We start from the raw sequence: 18,604 nt of genomic DNA, 5'->3' as shown, positions 1-18,604 counted from the left end.
ATCCTTATGTTCATGGACATAATCCAGGAGGCAGCCATGAGGCATCAGCTGAGTGACCAGCTGAATGGTCGGGCTCAAGCAGACGCCCAGGAGTCTCACCAGGTGTGGGTGGTCCATGCTGGCCATGATGAGAGCTTCCTGCAACAATAAAAGTGACCCAAACATTACCCCAGTGTGCTCAAAGACTTGACACACAACAGTGACTGAAGGGGATCAGTGTCCCCTGAGCACCATGAATTCCTGTCTATCCAGTGCTAGGCATACCTAGGGAACCTCCAGTCTGATGTAATGCACACTTGATGTTCTGAGTCCCACAAAACAAGAGTCAGACCATCTGCACAAATCTAAAATTCAGCACTGCCCCATGTTCCCTGTCCTGCTGCAGCCACAGAAACAAAGATGTAGGTGTGACACACTTTACTTAAAGGTCTCCTTCGTCTTGTTTTACTTCCCCTAGTTTTGCTTCTTGAATATGTTTTCCCAACTCATGGTCAATCCATCGGGCATCATCTTCATGTTATGCAAGCAAACTATGCCCCTTGCGTACAGCAAGATGATTTTGTGGCAAGGCATTTGATGAAACTGTGCTAAAATCAGAGCACACATCAGAGAATTTATTCTCAGTGTTTTAGAGATTTAAGCATGTGAAGTTGTATGTTGATTGATGCTTTCTGAAGTTCAGCCTGCAAAGGGTTAAAAATCAGGAGGTTTAGTGTGGCTTTTCCAATGTGCCTGATGCTCCTAAGTCCTTCTGAAAGTCAGCAGACTAGTGAAGCCATTGGGACATGACCATCTCTTTAGGTTTAGGCACAGCAGAGCCTAAACCCGGGGCTGTGACTGTGCAGTTGTAGCCCAGGGGCAGCAGCACTCCTCCCTTTTTCCTCACTCACAAGTAAATCACTACAGGAAGCAGCAGCTTTCTAAATCTGAGCCTCTTAGCTTCTGATTCTTCCATGTCCTCTCCCAACAGATCTTAGATGAGTTCATTTTGGTTTTTTCCACACTTTAGCTTCTCACACAGAAAAGACTTTATTTCCCTTTTACAGACCATATGAAGTTTTCAGCTACCACACTAGGTTTCAGATACCAAGCTGGTCCAGGACCAAGGACCAGCAGGTTTAATCTTGGCTGTGCTATTTGACCCTAAAGTTCATACCCCTGATCAGTAGCACAGGAGCTCCTTATAAAAACTGTACATAAGTGCTCTTAGAGGTAACGCTGCCATCACAAGCAACTGGCATTCAAATGTAGCAAGGACAAAGCTCTTCTCTCTCACTGAGTCCTACATTCCAAGGCCACTTCATCATGGCAATGGAACAATGAAAAGTGAGATGAAATTGTGGCTATGTAAGGGTATTTTGGCCATCTTCCTTTTTTCCTCAAAAAACCCTATCTAACATCTTTCTGACAACTTACAGAATAACAGCTGTAATAGTGCCAAAGAAAGAAAGAAAAAAAAAAAGGATGAGACAAATTTGCCACTAGAGGAACATAAAAGTTGGGGGGTTTTTTCCCTTCCCTATATTAAGGCAAAAGAAAAAAAAGGGTTCTGGCAAGTAGGCTGAGTTTGTATTAAAGGAAATTGCTCATCATAGTACAAAGAATATTTGAAACCAAATTGCAGATATTTGCATAATAGTTCTTTTACTTTCTTTCCCCCTCTTTTTTTGGTAAAACAAAAAGATGAACAAGACACTAATTGTAGGGTTTTTTCCCTTCCAGTAAGAAAAGAGCAGATGGTCCTCACTGGGGGGAGCGACTCCTTCCCTTTTCTTCCTCAATGTATGTGAAGAAATAAATAAATGAATAAATAGGGGCTATTTGATGGGATAATGGAGGAGCAGATCTGAGAAAGATTCTGATGCAACAAATTAGAAAAGGATCTGAATTTAACTATTTTTTCTCACATTCAAATTAATACAGTTCCTACTCACTTAACTCTTAAGTATGGGGACTCCTTGAAAATTTTATCCTTTCTTCTGTTGTGACTTGAAAATGTCCCTAAAGGCCAACAGAATAAATACCTGTAGACTGGTGAATTATCCAGTTTCCAGAGCACAAAATTGCCCTGCCTCATTTTTTCTTTTTTACCCCATTCATTTTTCTCCTGCAGATGCATACAGGGATAGCACTTGCTGCCCACTCCCTCTCTGAGTCAAGGTAAGAGGTTCCCTGGGAGCTTGGAGCTGGAGTTCTTTTCTTTATCATCTGGACTGATTAGAACAGAGATGAGAATTTTTTTGTTGTTTTTTGGTCTACCAAGGGCCCAGACAGAAAGCTTTGAAGCTTGTGTCCATTAGTCTCCAGCTACTCTCCATTGCCAAGTCTATCCAAGTCCAAAGGAAAAACACTTCTACACAATAATAAAAGCAAGCAGTGCATTTGTCTCATTATGATGTTACAGGAAAGCACATGCTTTTCCAATAATTTTGGGCAAGAGTTTCAGGAAAAAGAAGTAAAAATGTTGTTTATAAAATATTATGGACTTCTCCGTAATGAATTAAGACACACAACAGAGAGCAAGGAAATCTTCACTATAGATTGAAGCCACTAATGGATACTAATTTAGCATGAATCCTGGCTTCACATAGTTACCCTCATTAGTAAAACTATTGTTGTTTTTATTGAACTTGCATCTGCATAAGAACTAAATCCAGGGCTATGTGTATCCAGCACAGCACAAACACAAACTTAAAGAGATTGCAATTGTTCTGCTAGAGACTAATTAGACAAAACAGACAAACAACAACAACAGAAACATTATGACTTAGCAGCATTTTAAGAATCTGTTCAGCAAACAAAGAATACAAGTTGGCAGCTTGGTTCCTAATATAATTGTCTAAAACATTTAAGCAGGTGAGGCACCTAAATTCACAAACCTGGCTGGTGGCACTGGCATCTCTCAAAACCAGCCTCTGCAATTGCCTGGACCTTTTGGTAGCTCTGTGTCTGCAGCTCTTGTCTCTACATTCAATTGGCACAATTACAGGAATGAGTTTGAAATTGTAATTTAATGGAGAAAAAACTGAGGTACCAAAAGGGTATAACCTTCTGTCCAGAGTTACATGGGAAGTCTGGAGCACAAGTGGAAACAGTGCCCCAGATCACTTTACTTTTCTCTCCTGAAAAAATTCCTTTGATGGTTGAAATACTAAAGGGATGGAGGGGAGAGAAATTATTAAGATCTGGAACTTCATCTTCCCCCAAGAACCAGAGTCTCTGTAACATCATGTGCTCACAGTGGCATCAGAGAAACGACAGCAGCAGTGACAGCTTTGAAAGGTTCCTGTTGGTCACCCGACACGCTCCCTGGCCTGCCAGCAGCAGCAGTGAGTTATCACTAGAGTAACTCTCCAGCCAAACTGGTTCTGGAGTTTCTTCATGCTGCTGCTGCTGAGGTATTATGGGCTACAGCAGTGCATGGCAGCCACACACAGCACAGCTCTAGAGTACAGCCTGCTCACGATGCAGGCTGTGCTAAGCATGCCCAGCTGGGGCTGGGTTACTGCAGGGGCTCAAATGGGCTACTCACAGCAAGGCTGGGCTTGTATGTTCTGTTCACAGCAGCCCTTGCAGTGCCACAGTATCTGAGGGGAAGGCTGGCAAAGAAAGACCTTGATGCAGAAGGCAGCTAAGCCTGCAGGCAGCTTGGCAGGGCCATGGTTGTGTCCCCCCAGCCTCACCAGAGGTGACTTCAGTTCATCTGTGTTCAGCTCAGTCCTACCCTTCTCACACGTGCTATTTTGTATAAAGAAATCATGTCACGTCCATCATTCCTCTCTTCTGCCCCTTTTGAATGTGGTTACATTATTGCTCCATTAAGCTCAACTCCTGTGATTTATACACACAAGCCTGTTTTAAACAGCAACATTAAATAATGACATTAATGTTATTTTAATGGTTCACACTGATCTGCCTGCCATGTGCACTAAGTAACAAGACAGCAGCCCAAAGAAGGGTGAGTTTGCAGGTCCCAGTGAGCAATCACCAGACCTATGACTGGTTTCTGTCAGCAGAGCTATGTTAAAAGGGGTCTGAGGCAGTACAATTGCAATTTGAAAATCTCACCTAAAACTGTTTCCTGATCTATCCATACTCTGCAGTCATGTTTGAAATATCTTCAATTTGGCTGCGGTTTCTGAAAAGTAACTCAAAATTCAACTAAAACACGATTTTCATTTTGGCCTTCCAGGATGGGTAAAAAAGCCCAGTTCTCAAGACTGTGAGAAAAAAAGAGTGCTCTGAAGTACACCTACAGGACATCCTACAAGATGGTATTTAACATCCCCCTTTCCTACTTTTATATGTTATTGCTAACAATTACAACTGACAACAGAACATAAATATTAGCCAGCATGGTGGTTGCTGAAGAAGAGCCTTTGATACAGGTTTTGTTTCTCTGACCGTGTAGTTTGTAAACCAGTGGACTCAGCAAGGTGCATGTGTCAGTAGCAGTAAGATAATGCCATACTTTGCCATCCTTAGGTCCACGTTAAAAATTTATTTCCACCCAGAGTGGCCCAGGGCACAACTCTCTTCAGTTCATGCCCTCATTCATTAGTACACCAGCTGAGTGCATGGCCAAACACCTCTGGCCAGACTTTTCCTGAGATGCTGGAGATGGCAGGTCCTGAGATCCCTGAGATCCTGGAACCAGGCAGAGCTGACAGCAAGCCATCACCCTGCTGGGTCAAACACCATGCTCTGAAGGAAATCTGGACATAAGAATCATTCAAAGACCTTCTCCAGGCTACCTACAGGGGCTCTGAAACATGCTAACCTTTGTGTCATTCAGAGTCCTGTGCCCCATAAGGGATTCCAGCACCTAATGCAGCACTTGGTCACCTCCCCCACTTGCTGCTGCAGAATTAATCTAACAAGGGAATGACCATTTGAAGCAATACTGATTATCAAATTTAAATATCTGGCAGAAAGGAAAAGGAACTCCTTCTGAAGGCTTGTTCTTTAACACAAAAGCTTCCTGAGTACCAGTGGCCATACACAGAGCACTAGCGGACACTCACCGACAGGCAGCCACTGCCCCCTCCCAATGCTCCACACACACATGCTTCCCTCAGAGCGTGGGCAGGAGAAACGTGCCTCCTGTTCAAGGGAAGTATCACAGATCTGCTTCCCCAACTTGGCAAGCCCAGAGTAAATGTTACTGCTCCTCTTAACCCAGATGAAGATATCCACCTTATAAAGACTTAAGTAAGCACAAAGTCTGAAAAATCTGATTTCCTAACCTTCTCCTTCTAACTGTTCTTGCCATAAAATGCTCTCAAAACAAAGCAAAACAAAAGATGCCAGAAAAGAACAACTCAGCTGTTTTGCCTAATAATTCTCGAGTAAATAAATGTATTTAAAAGCTGCCTTCATACTGCGCTGTGCATTTTTCTGAAAGCACAGCTGTGCTAATGGGAGAGTGCTAACTACACAGAATACACTGCTTTTTACATTAATTTTACAATTCTTCTAGTGGCTGGGGCAAACACCTGTCTGGAATGCACGTCTGACCTGCTGCAGGGCAGCTCCAATTACAGTCCAGCATTTAATATATTTCAAAGCCTTTTGTTTGTCTGCTAGGTCTTAAAATTGTTTAGGTGGTAGCTGACTTAGCCTGTGCAGTCTGCAGAACTACTTAAGCTACGAGACAGCACAAATATACATTTAACAACACACATGCCTACACTGGTGGTATGACAGTGACACCCATCGCTGTATTTCCTCTGTACTGCCGATGCAAGATGTTGCTTTCATGGCTTTCCAGCACTGCTGTACTACACACAGTACTTCAAGCAATTTTTCAGAAGGCAGCTAAACCCACAGGCAGCTTGGCAGGGCCATGGTTGTGTCCCCCCAGCCTCACCACAGGTGACTTCAGTTGAGTCTTCCATGTTCACTCAGTCCTACCCTTCTCAGACATGCTTTTTTGTATAAAGAAATCATGTCATATTGATCATTTCTCTCTTCTGTCCCTTTTGAATGTGGCACCATTAAGCTCAACTCTTGTGATTTATACACCCAAGCCTGCCTTGTGCCAGTACTCCTGAGGAAACAGGTTTCTGTGACTGCACCCTCCTGGGATACAGTGGCCGCTCCCAGGCTGTGCACAACATTCTCTCAACTTCTCTCTGGAGAAGCAAGAGTCAGGAGCAAATGAACAGAGGTATTAAAAAAATTAATAATCTTTCTATAAATCCATGCTCCAAGCATAAAGTAAGGTGAATGCTTACAGAAGTACAGGTTCATCAGAGGTTGTTGCAGGGAAGTGCAGCAGTGCACATCCAGCTCCAGATCCTGTATTCACACTCAGTTGGCCAATTGCTTTTCCTATGGAAAAATGCTGAATGTGGCTGGCACAGCAGAAAATAACTAGAGGTCCAAAAGCCCTGTCATTAAGGGGGTTTAAGGAGCTGTTAGCCAGAGTTTTGCACTAACCACCATCTCCTTGAAACTCCCTCCATGCCTGTTTTTCTTTAGGAAGCCACATTAAGGAACCTCTCTATGTAACTCAAACAGAGAAGGTCACATTAGAGTCTTGTTTGCATGTCTTTCCTCAGAGCCAGGACAAACACTTGTGATTAAGGAGGCTACAGGTTTTTAAGGGGTGGTTTTGGACTTCATATCTTTTGGATGTAAGAGATATGAGCTTTTTCGAGTTCAGTTTTCAATGAGGACCTTAAGCAGAGATTCACTGGGTAGTCAGTGGAGTCACTGCATACTTAGACTGGAGTACAAGTGTGCTGCACCATTAAATGGTGAGACTAACTTAGTTGTTCAGAAAGTTCTGGAAATCCATCTGTCAGGTGTGCCATTACTCTAGGATAAAAACTAAGAATAAAAAATAAAACAAAAATAAAATTTTACTTCAGGGACCACACCCTGCAGTCTATGCATGCACAAATGTGATGGAAACAGCATCAGACAAATGCCACTCACCTGACTCCTATCAAGCCAGTGCCATCAGCAGAAGATGGCCCCAGGTCAGTGTCCTGCAGCCTGGTGAGGAGCCAGGCATGGCACAACACTGGAGCACTGTGCTCTCCACTGCCCACAATCAAAGCTGGTTTATGGCTGCTCCCTCACTGCTGAGAGCCTTTTCTGGTGGTGTGATGTGTCTTTAAATGTGTGGCATCTCTCAGAGCAGGCAAACCCTCTGAGACTGCCCTGCCTGTCACAGCATGGAGGGTACCAGTCTGACTGACTCCTCATAGGCACTGCCTGCATTGTTGACACTGAATTCAAAAGCCAGCAATTGCCCCATGTGATTCAAATGCATCAGAGAGATGCCCCACTTTCCTCCAAACACTTGAAACTAGCACAAATCAGGGATGTGAAAGCTCTCCCTCTTGAAGGTCATACTTGCAGACTGCTGGATCAAACCTTCCTGCCCACCTCAGAGAACCAGTAGGTCCTATTCATGCAGGAATAGACACCTTCATGCACTTACAGAAACAATTCTGGCTCACTTTGTATTTTGGAGCAACATAAAATAGATTAGGAAAAAAAGTGGTACTGTGATCCCTGTCCTGCAAACACTGAGGGCATGGACCACTGTGCTGACTCCAACAGGGCTCAGGTGCTGAGAATTGATGCTGAAATGCTTGAAAGTGTAGGACATACATTTTGTAGAACCCCCACGCCACATGCTTCCTTCTCCCTGCTTTGTGCCAATTAAGTCTCCCAATTCATCAGAGCCTGAGTTAGCAGAGGAGGAACCTCAGCTCCCACCAGCAGTTCTGTGAATCTTGCCCAGAAACACTGATCATAGTGATGAGAAAGCAAAATCTAGCCCATTTTCAGTTCACTTTCGTGCATAATAGCCAAGGACCTCAGCAACAGACTTGTTCCCACTGAAAGCTGTCGGGAGAAATAACATTGGGCTTCATTCTGGGGATTCCCCCCTTGCAGATCAGTAGGTGGTTTAATGGTAAAAATATCATGTCATTCTGACAAATGTTCTACTTACAGCCTGTGACACACGTCATTATTTCAGAGCAGTCTGTCCAAAGTGATTTGTTTCTTACTATTTTGATCCAACTAGCAAAAATATTTGAAGTTGCAACCATGCAGTCTAACAAAGCCATCATTTCAGCAGTGCTCAAACAGGAGGGTAAAAAGACATTATCACTGACCAGCTTATGCATATTTTCAGCCTTGGCTGCACATACCTTTCTGAAGGAGGGAGTTATTGCTATGATTTTTGATTTAAGATGAGTGATGATAAGGTCTCTAGAATGAAAAAAAAAATCTATCAAGTTCTCACCCCTTTCTGAAGAGTTTTCAGTCATTGCTTTGATATTTTCTGGTATCACTGAAAAGCTTGACTTTATAATCACACACTCAAAGCCCCTTCCTTCTCCAGGATCAATTTAAAGGGATAGCATCAGATTAAAACCTGATTTCATCAAGTGTATAATCAACACTAAGAATTGTTTTAATCAAAGATGCATTTTGCCTGGTATTTAATTTCTCACAACTGAGAATTCAAATCAGCCTCATCTCCATCTTTTCCCTCATCTGTATTCAGCTGCACAAGAGCCTCACACTCAGGACCTGGGTACTGCAAAGGGATGGTATTTGAACATGGAAAGTTTCACTGGACTGTTTGGTTCACTGTTAGACTTTTATTCTCCTCACCAAGACGTCACCAGTGAGCCACAAAGTCCTCAAATGCAGCCTCATGCTCCCTGTGTCACATCAATCTGTCTCTGCCTGTGATTTCCTCCTAAGTTTCTACAGCTCTGCCTCCCACCTTTTCTTCCCTACTTTCTTTTACCATCCTGCTGACCCACTCCTCTCCTGAAGATAAGACTAAAACCTCTTTAAAAAGACTCTTTCAAGAACCCAAGGCCCTCAAAGGGCAGGGTGGGGACAGCAGGGGAGGGGCTAGAGCTGCCCATGCCTCATGCAGGTGTGGGTGTGGTTGGGGTTGCTAACACCTGGTCAGCTCTAAAGTATTGATGTTCATTGGCAATAAATTCAGCTAAATTCCCCCCTAGATTTCCACAAGATTTGGGCACCCTACTGTCAGGGTAATACAATCAGATATATGTAACAATATAATAATAATGACTCTTTTTTTCATGTTGATAAAATGTTGGCATCTGCAATAACTCCCAGATCACATACAACATCAGATCTTTTATGCATGGCCATGCTCAGGTCCTGGCATCTGTCAGGGAGAGCCAAACAATTCCCAAACCAAACATGTTTCAATGAGTGGCTGCCTGCTACCAGTACAGACACCTCAATCAAATCCATAAGTATGGCTGTATTTAATAGTTTTTATTTGTGCCTGTGTGGATGCTCTTGAAAAGGAAAAGCCTCACTGAATCACAGAAGCCAAGCAGAAAGTTGTAGACAAACACCATTCAAACGTGCAGTACTGCAGGAGGGAATGCCTATTTTATAACTGATCTGATTTGAAGATGCTACAAAGAGGGTGTCTTGGGGTGACTTTATGATGTTGTATTCCCTATCACCACTCTATGCCCAGACATGACTCCTGTGCCTCTCTGTGTCTTTAAAACTGGTTGTAAGAAAAAGGAAAAAGAAAAAGCCAGATGAACTTTCCAAAGCAGTTTGTGCTCCAAGGTCACTCTATCTGCTCTGCATGCTTCTACGGTGGCAAGAGCAGAAGAAGCACCCTTCTTTTCTTTATCCGAGTTTTTTGGCTTTTTCTTAGGAGAGAGACAGAGAGTTAAAATTCTTTGCTGTTTAGCTGGCTCACTATCTGAGGCAAGAACTTTTCCTTGGACTGTTCTGCTCCAGGCCGGTTCACCAGCACCGGGAGGCCCACGCCACAGCCTGGAGGGGCCACATCCCAGCTCTGGAGAGAGAACAGCCTACAGAAGGACTTTGAATTTTACCAGGTTCTCTCCACAGTGAAAGGCTTTATTATTTAGGATTATTCTGTTCCCATGTGTTTGTTAAATAAATAGGGTTTTTTTCCCCTTTCACTTTCCTCCGAGGAATATTTATTTCCCAAACCTGGTGGGGGACGGATGGTTGTAACCTGCCTTTTATCAGAGGATCTTTTCCTCCAAATTTGTCTCAAACCGGCACAGAGAGTGAAATAATTATTTATGTCATGCTTTCATCCTCTTTTGTGAATTACCACAATCTCAAGATCACTAATTATGCTCATAAGATGGCCTGGTATCACAGATCCTGCATTTCCAAAGGACTATCCAACTAATAGGACTTTACAAATCAAAACCCAAACATTTTTTCCTAGCATTTCCTACAGCAAACTTTGACAAGGCCAACTGGGGTGAATCTGCTTTTCAACAGCTTCGCAGCTGTCTGGGAAAAAAGGTGGAAAAAAAGCTCTTTCTAAGTGATACTGACAGGGAAACTTCAGGCACAGGAAGAATTAGTGGTGTCCCCCAGGGATCAGTGCTGGGGCCAGCCCTGTTTAATATCTTCATTGATGATCTGGATGAGGAGATTGAGTCCACTGTCAGTAAACTTGCAGACGACACCAGGCTGGGAGCATGTGTCGATCTGTTGGAGGGTAGGAGGGCTCTGCAAAGGGACCTGGACAGGCTGAATGGATGGGCTGAGTCCAACAATGTGAAGTTCAAGAAGTCCAAGTGCCAAGTCCTGCACTTTGGCTACAACAACCCCTGCAGTGCTACAGGCTGTGGACGGAGTGGCTGGACAGTGTCCAGGCATAAAGCGACCTGGGGGTCCTGCTTGACAGCCAACTGAACATGAGCCAGCAGTGTGCCCAGGTGGCCAAGAAGGCCAATGGCATCCTGGCCTGCATCTGGAATAGCGTGGCCAGCAGGACCAGGGAAGTCATTCTTCCCCCTGTACTCGGCACTGGTGAGGCCACACCTCAAGTGCTGTGTCCAATTCTGGGCCCCTCAGTTCAGGAAGGACATTGAGATGCTTGAACATGTCCAGAGGAGGGCAACAAGGCTGGTGAGGGGCTTGGAACACAGGCCCTAGGAAGAATGGCTGAGGGATCCAGGGTTGTTTAGCCTGGAGAAAAGGAGGCTCAAGGGAAACCTTATCACTCTCTAGAACTCCCTGAAAGGAGGCTGTAGTCAGGTGGGGATTGGTCTCTTCTCTCAGGCAATCACTGACAGGATGAGAGGACACAGCCTTAAGCTGCACCAGGGGAAATTTAGGTTAAACATCAAGAAAAATTTCTTCACAGAAAGAGTGATTGGGCATTGGAATGGGCTGCCGAGAGAGGTGGTGGAATCACTGTCCTTGGAGGTGTTTAAAGAAAGACCGGACGTGGCACTCAGTACCATGGTTTAGTTGATAAGGTGGTGTTAGGTCATAGGTTGGACTTGATGATCTCAAAGGTCTTTTCCAACATAGTTCATTCTGTGATTCTGTAAACTATTAGGCAACCTGGGAGCTCAAGGCACTACCACTGTGCCAAAGTTAGTGCTAGAGACATATCCACAGCAGCTGTGTGCATGTGCCATGCAAAGCTTACTTTCAGATCTGAAGCAGGGTCCATTTGCAGCCTGATTACAAAGCAGTAACCCTATCCACACTGTGGAGACTTTTTTCTGCCAGTACCTATTTTGCATCTTACTGCCAAGATCAGTAGTCAAGCGGCTGACATTTAATAAAAAGCAGGAAGAAGTATCCATAGCTGTTCCACCATCAGCCTTTCTAACCAACACAATTACTATTTGGCACGACTTTTATAAAGCAGAAGTATGGTTACTTATAATTAATCCATTCCTTGTCGCATGCCTTCACATTTTTGTTTCTTTAAAAGACCTAACACCACCATGGTGTGATCACCTTACTGGGATCAAAGATGATGCTGCACCTCTGAGGGGCAGCTCAAAACAACATCACTTGTGAATTCCTTGGTCATTTATAGTGGACTCCTGTGCCAGTGAAATGCCAAAGCCCCAGAAAGCTGCAGCACATCACTGAGAGGAGCATCCCTCACTTTTTTGCAGAGGGCTGATCTGCAAGTTTGAGTGGAGCTACAAACATTTGGAAGGTGATACAATGGGGTTTAAGGTGTTTTCTGGAGCTCCAGAACACTTTGAGAGCTTGCCAAGCAGTCACTGACATCAATAACTGAAACACAGAATTTTAGAAGAAACATAAAGATTTAGTTAGAAGGTTAGCTGTGCTGAATTTAGTTAAAATAGAAGTGAGCTTAATCAATTAAAAGTTAATAGTTAGTTAAGAAGAGCTGAATCTGAAATGATGCGAGTAACTGATTACTAAGTAACTGATTACCTGTCACTTTTATGTTTGTTTAGCTGTGCTTAGAACGAGAAACAGAAACATTGGTAAGTAGATCTAGGGAACAGTAAACAATTATCAATTTCCTCCTCATCTGAGAATCTATTCAAAGTCACGCAAGGAGGAACAGGAAGGTCACCAAAAGTAATTTGTATTGTAAAAATCCAGGAAGGCAGAAAGGTCAAATTGAGGAAGACCACTTCTACTTCATCTTATGAGACCACCGACCCAATTTATGGAGCATACCACGCATGCTTAATGACATTTAAGCTAATTTCCATACGAAGCGGAGAATTAGAGGTGTTAATGTTATAAATATGCATTTGTGTTTTGGATATTCATAACTTCTGTAGATAAATAAACTCTGTATTGGCTTGTACTGCGTATCAGGGAATTATTCCGTGCAGCTACCCGGCACCGGAATAAACATACACTTTTTAACTGTTAGAGAGTCTTTGTCCGTCTCATTTGGGTATCGCATTCCATCTGAGAGTTAACAGAGGAAACAGGGTTAGCTAAAGAAAGATGATTCACTTGTTTTTGAAGATGTTTTTCTTGAACTATTTTCTCATTACCTTTGACACGAGGAGGAACCACAAATGTGTTTTAACGGATGACTGTTGAGATCCAGCTGTTGTGTATTAGCATTTATCTAAATGACAAAATACCAGAGTGGATTGAAACATAAAATTTTAAAAGAAACATAAAGATTTAGTTAGAAGGTTAGCTGTGCTGAATTTAGTTAAAATAGAAGTGAGCTTAATCAATTAAAAGTTAATAGTTAGTTAAGAAGAGCTGAATCTGAAATGATGCGAGTAACTGATTACTAAGTAACTGATTACCTGTCACTTTTATGTTTGTTTAGCTGTGCTTAGAACGAGAAACAGAAACATTGGTAAGTAGATCTAGGGAACAGTAAACAATTATCAATTTCCTCCTCATCTGAGAATCTATTCAAAGTCACGCAAGGAGGAACAGGAAGGTCACCAAAAGTAATTTGTATTGTAAAAATCCAGGAAGGCAGAAAGGTCAAATTGAGGAAGACTACTACTTCATCTTATGAGACCACTCCCCTAATAAAAAGACCACCGACTCAATTCAGAGAACATACTAGGCATGCTTAATGACATTTAAGCTAATTTCCATACGAAGCGGAGAATGGGAGGTGTTAATGTTATACATATGCATTTGTTTTTTGGTTATTCATAACTTTTATAGATAAATAAACTCTGTGTCAGCTTGTACCTTTGTGCTGCATATCAGGGAATTATCCGGCGCAGCTGCGCGGCGCTGGAGTAAACATACACTTTATAACTCTAAACTGTTAGAGAGTCTTTGTCCGTCTCATTTGGGTATCGATATTAGATCCCTACCCATATTTTGGTAATTCATAACCTTTTGTGGTCTGGACTTTCACTCCCATCTGTGCCCCTCACCTGATGAAGAGATTTGTCACAGAACAACCAGACACATCTCCTACCCCTGCTTAAAACCAGGCAGGACACAGCATTCAGATCCTCAGAAATGGCCTAGCTCTGGAAAATGGTTCTCTGCTGTCCACAACTTAATCACATGCACTAAATGTTTAATATTCCAATTTGGATTTGACAACATTCTTGCCTAATGAACGTAGTCTGAATTTTGAAACAACAAATGACTTCAAAGGAGGAATTCACCAGAGTTCATTTAGAAAATGTTAAAATCAGGTGCTTCAATCACTATCATATTTCAAAAATCATCTTCTGGCTGAGGAATTCACTGGAATATATCTCCCACTGAAAACCTTCAGCAAAAACTTCCTTTTAGTTTCAGCAAGTTAATAAATGTTTTACCAAGAAATATTTGTTCAAGATTTTTCCAAGAAAACAATTCCACCAAGGAAACTCATTTTCTCTCCTCAGTCCAAATACCATTTTTTCCAAACACTTTGGTCATTAAAATAGCTTTTCAGAGTGACTTGTGTTTTTAGCTGGTGCCTCTAGCTATTGATCTAAACCAACAAGACTTCATTTAAAAAAACCCAAACAATTTGCTTGGCTTCAGAAAACAAGAAGCTAAATTCTGCTTCTATGCATACAAATCGTCCCACTGAACTCCTTCAAAGGGCACTGCCCAGCCAGCAAAAGCATCCTTGACATTGGAGAATGTTTCCAAATGGATTCAGCCCAGGGGCTGCCTATCCACTGACATGGCTCAGTTAATCAAAGCCCTGGGAACAGCCCACAGACAGTCCCTGTCCCACATTCCCCTACTTCTCTGAGGTCTTACATTTCCATCAGATAAACTGTTCTTTGTACCTGAGCTGTTTCCTACCTTTACACTGCTCCATGCAGTGCATGGAATTTAGTCAAATTCAGAATTTACCTCTGCAAGTTCATCAAGGAGAGCCTTTGAAGCTGCAATTTGTCAGCACAGCTCAAAAATCTACATAACCATACTTCCTTAAACATTTCTGTGTCATTTGTCATGTAAAGCATGAAGATAAAAACAGGCCCTGGCGTATGAGAAACCTATGCAATTCTATTTCGAACAATGCATATTTGCCTCTGTAATTAAAGGCCTGATATTCTATGTGAAGCAGAAACCTTCAGGATACACTTGTCATCACCTTGCAAGTAACTAAGAGGGAAGAATACCTATTCTCTCTCCTGTTGCTAATACACAATTTGCTTTTTATATCAAATGCCATTCAGCATCTTTAAAACATCTGACCTGGGCAAAAGCTAATGAAAACAACATTTTAGGCACATTCTCAATGGCTAAGTAGATAAAACAGCTTTGTTTAAAAAAACCCTCATATAGTATTTGCTTGTCGACATAGACATCCTAAGGAAATTTAAAACCCCAAGATAATTAAAAATCAATTTAAAAATTAAAGTAATTTGCTTAGAGGTCACAGCATCTGTGTTGCAATTCAGAGTTCCATCTATAAACTGCTATAGTAATAATAATTCCTCTCCCCTTTATCTGTTTTGTCTATCTTGATTGAATACTTTTCAGGGCAGGGACAATCTCACCACACTTTCAACAGGTCCAAGAGATGCTGTATATCACAACAAGAAGCAACACCAAAGTTAATATGGAAAATATCGCTCAGCAAAATCTCTTTATTTCTGGAGCTACAGCTTCAGTATTGAAGGACCAGGCACTTCAAACCAGCATCTGCTGCTCTGTGGACTGCCAGCCCCAGTGTGAACTCAAATCTATCTGCTTATCCCAGTTATTGCACTGGTATCTTAAAAGCATTGGCAGAATATTACAAAGATTATCAGCAAGCCAGTCAGGAACCACCTTTCCCTGTCTTATTTCTTCCATCACAACTGTGTGACAAGCAGCAATAGGACCATCTGATTGTCAGTTGTAAATAATAGGTAGAATATTAATGCAAACAGATGTTAATTATTTTTATAAATCTGTGACAGTTGCTGATGTATCAAAGGTATCTGCATCGGTGCTGAGGCACAGAAAACACTTAATTTTTGAGGGGTTATCTGCAACAAAGCACTGAGGGAGAAGTTCTGCAAACCACAGTATTTGGAGGTAAAATATATTTTGACAGTGATACTTCAAATTTGGCTCCTATAAGCCTGTGCTTCTTTACCCTTTACATTCCTATTAAAAATGGTCACAGCAGGATCATTTGTATGTATACATGGATTTTGTTTTTCCTCACTACAACACAAAAAGCCTCGTTCTCCCTTAACTTTAAGTTGACTTGGCACCTCATTAGATTCACTGTTAACCTCAAACCAGTGATGGCTTGTTTGGGATGCATTACAGTTAAGCCTGTGGAAACAGTACCTCTCTTTTATTAACAGGGGTCCCATAAAACCCTGCATTTTTTATCAGTTTGGCAACATTCTGGCATACACAGTACCCTTTAGGAACTTAAACATTAACATGTGCCTATTTTATATTGCTAATGGGAGCTGGAGGCACAGAGAAAGAATGCAATGCAATAGGATATTTCTTAACTACAGGTTTTCAGTTTTATTGATAAGGCAACACGTCACCCTGTTGTCAGTGCCAAACTCTGCTTTAAAACTGGATATCTGTGTCAGCTTCTTCTCATATCAAGCGTTATTAAAGAACCTTATTTAATTTAATAATTTTATCATTTTTTGTCACTTTGATTTCTGCACTTTGCATCTGAATGTCAGACAGACTGTGAGAAGAATTCCAGTATCCCCAATCACTGCTGTTTAAGGAAGATTTGCTCGTGTTTGTAATGATAAGCCTATGAGCTACAGCTTTCCACTCCAGCAGGATCTGTGCCTGCAGAGCTCCATTTCCCTACTGCCTTAAATACCACCAACTACTGGCTGTGCAGATGAAAAGACCCACACCTGCAGACACTATCCTCTTGGGATGAGTCCTCAAAATTCATGGCTTTACAGCATCCAACAGAAATTTTTACTGAAGTCTGTAAGCTTACTCTCCTAAAAGCCCACATCCAGATACAAGCACGTAAGTCCAGGGAAGAGAAGAAGCTGGAGGAGAGCTTTCTGATCCAGGTCCAGACTTAACCCATGGTAAAGGGTGGAAACATATAGCACAATGCCAAGAAAGAGCCCCCCATGGTACTGAGTGCAACAGAAAACTCATCATGGAAATACAAATCCCACCAGCTCCTGATTAAGTCCCCTAATTAAACTATTGTGTACCACTTACGATACTCATAGCACCACTTCTCTGACTCTTTTTTGTTTTTAATATTCCCATCCTTTGCTTGTTCATTTTCTAGACACTTTTTCAAAAGACCTCTCTCCTACTGTGTCCTGATAAAACAGTGGCAACTCCGGGATGCTGACCTTCAGAACAATTACATATACAGCCAAGCAAACAACTCACTTCATGTTTCAGTAACCAAGCCCAAAGACTCACTCCAAGGAGACAAGTATCAACCCTGTTATTGGGGTACCTTATACATTGAAATAGAGAGTGTAATACAAGATCTCAGTTCAAAATATTTCCTTTATACATACACACTTAACAGCCAAAAGTAATTACTGAATTTTATTAGAATAGTTAATACTTTCAATTAATCCACAGCTATATTTCCAAGTGAATAAATGAACACTCTCACCTGATCTTCTGCCCATGCACAGATTTACCCAACCTTACGCGGGGTTTCTGAGTCATAAAGCATTGCAAACCTGAAATAAGGAGTTCTGCAATTGCCACAACAAAAACATCTGAATGTACTTCCTAACTCATTTAGGAGTAACTTGTAATGTCAGCCCCTCACTAAAGCACGGGATTCTTTCTTAAATCTGTGGCAGACTTCTTGGAAGGATTACTCCAGAGGTGAGGTCCTGGCCCTGCTGAATTCACTGGTCAATTCACAGCTCCCATGGATTTCAATAGGGCTCAGACTTCCCCCATTCACCAGTAGTAGGCAAACTCACTTTTCCTCACTGCATTTTCCAGTTAGAGTGTTATGCCAGAAGAATTGTTTCCAAGCTGCCTGGCTTGTCTGTCTGCACTTGTATCTCATCCTTTCTGTGCGTGTGCTTTCACCACACAGCCACATGCTCCTGCATATGGAAAATTAACCCCCCCGCACATACATACCATCTTACCCTCACAGACTATGGAGAGGAAAATTACTGAAGCAAACATTTAAAGCAAAATTATTGCTTGAGATGGAAATAACAGAAATATAGCCTTGAAACAGTTAATCTTCAGATGACTAAAAGCAGTTAACCTTCAGCAGAGATCAGATTTCCAGCTTCTGCAGAGGCTGAGCACTCTCGGGGCCTGTGCATGGTATGCAGTGTTCCCAAGGACAGCCTGATTTCCGGCATCTCTGGACAAGGTGGAAATTGTAATTGCAGTCACAGTGAGCTTCTGTGCCTGGGACTGATAGGCAGACAGGTCCCCCTGCTAAGTGCGTCTGCTTACACTTACAGTGTGCACGAGTGGGAGGGAGGGGGAGGCTGCACAAAAGGAAGTCTACAATCAGAGTTAGGTCACCCCTTGCCCCCCACCTCCCGCAACTTGACATGATGGAGTGAAAACCTGTTTGAACTGCAGCTGGAGCACAGAGCCAGGCAATGGTTACAGACCCCTTATGCCTGCTGGAAAGGAGGATGTGTACAGAAATGACAGCAAAAAAGGAAAAGGAAAAATGTCTCACTGCTGCCATAAAGGATTTAATTTGATCCTAAACCCGCCCTTTCAAGGTTCAGGATTACCTCTGTTGTATTTCCCAAGCAGCCAGGCAGTCAGTGGAATGACTGTGGAGTGTCTGGATCCAACTACTGTTAGTAGCAATGTCTTGTCAGACTTTCAGAAGCATCTACATGGTATGTTGAAGACCTGGGTCAAACACTGGGCTGGGTAGGAGCATGATGTGTACAAG

At 42.4% G+C, this 18,604-nt stretch overlaps 1 protein-coding gene across 1 annotated transcript in view; it reads right to left on the bottom strand.

Annotated features, from left to right (window-relative positions):
- The window catches only part of ERBB4 (erb-b2 receptor tyrosine kinase 4), a 530,390-nt gene that overhangs the window by 85,159 nt on the left and 426,627 nt on the right, over positions 1-18,604 (bottom strand). The window contains exon 24 of the mRNA XM_017747097.1: positions 1-138. Within this exon, the coding sequence (XP_017602586.1) occupies positions 1-138 (138 nt within the window). The remainder of the gene's footprint in view (positions 139-18,604) is intronic.

This window comes from Corvus brachyrhynchos, unplaced genomic scaffold, assembly GCF_000691975.1.
Source record: "Corvus brachyrhynchos isolate BGI_N302 unplaced genomic scaffold, ASM69197v1 scaffold671, whole genome shotgun sequence".
In the NCBI taxonomy this organism is placed as follows: domain Eukaryota; kingdom Metazoa; phylum Chordata; class Aves; order Passeriformes; family Corvidae; genus Corvus; species Corvus brachyrhynchos.
Note: the sequence above shows the minus strand (reverse complement) of the source record. Positions and strands in the feature narration are given on the sequence as shown.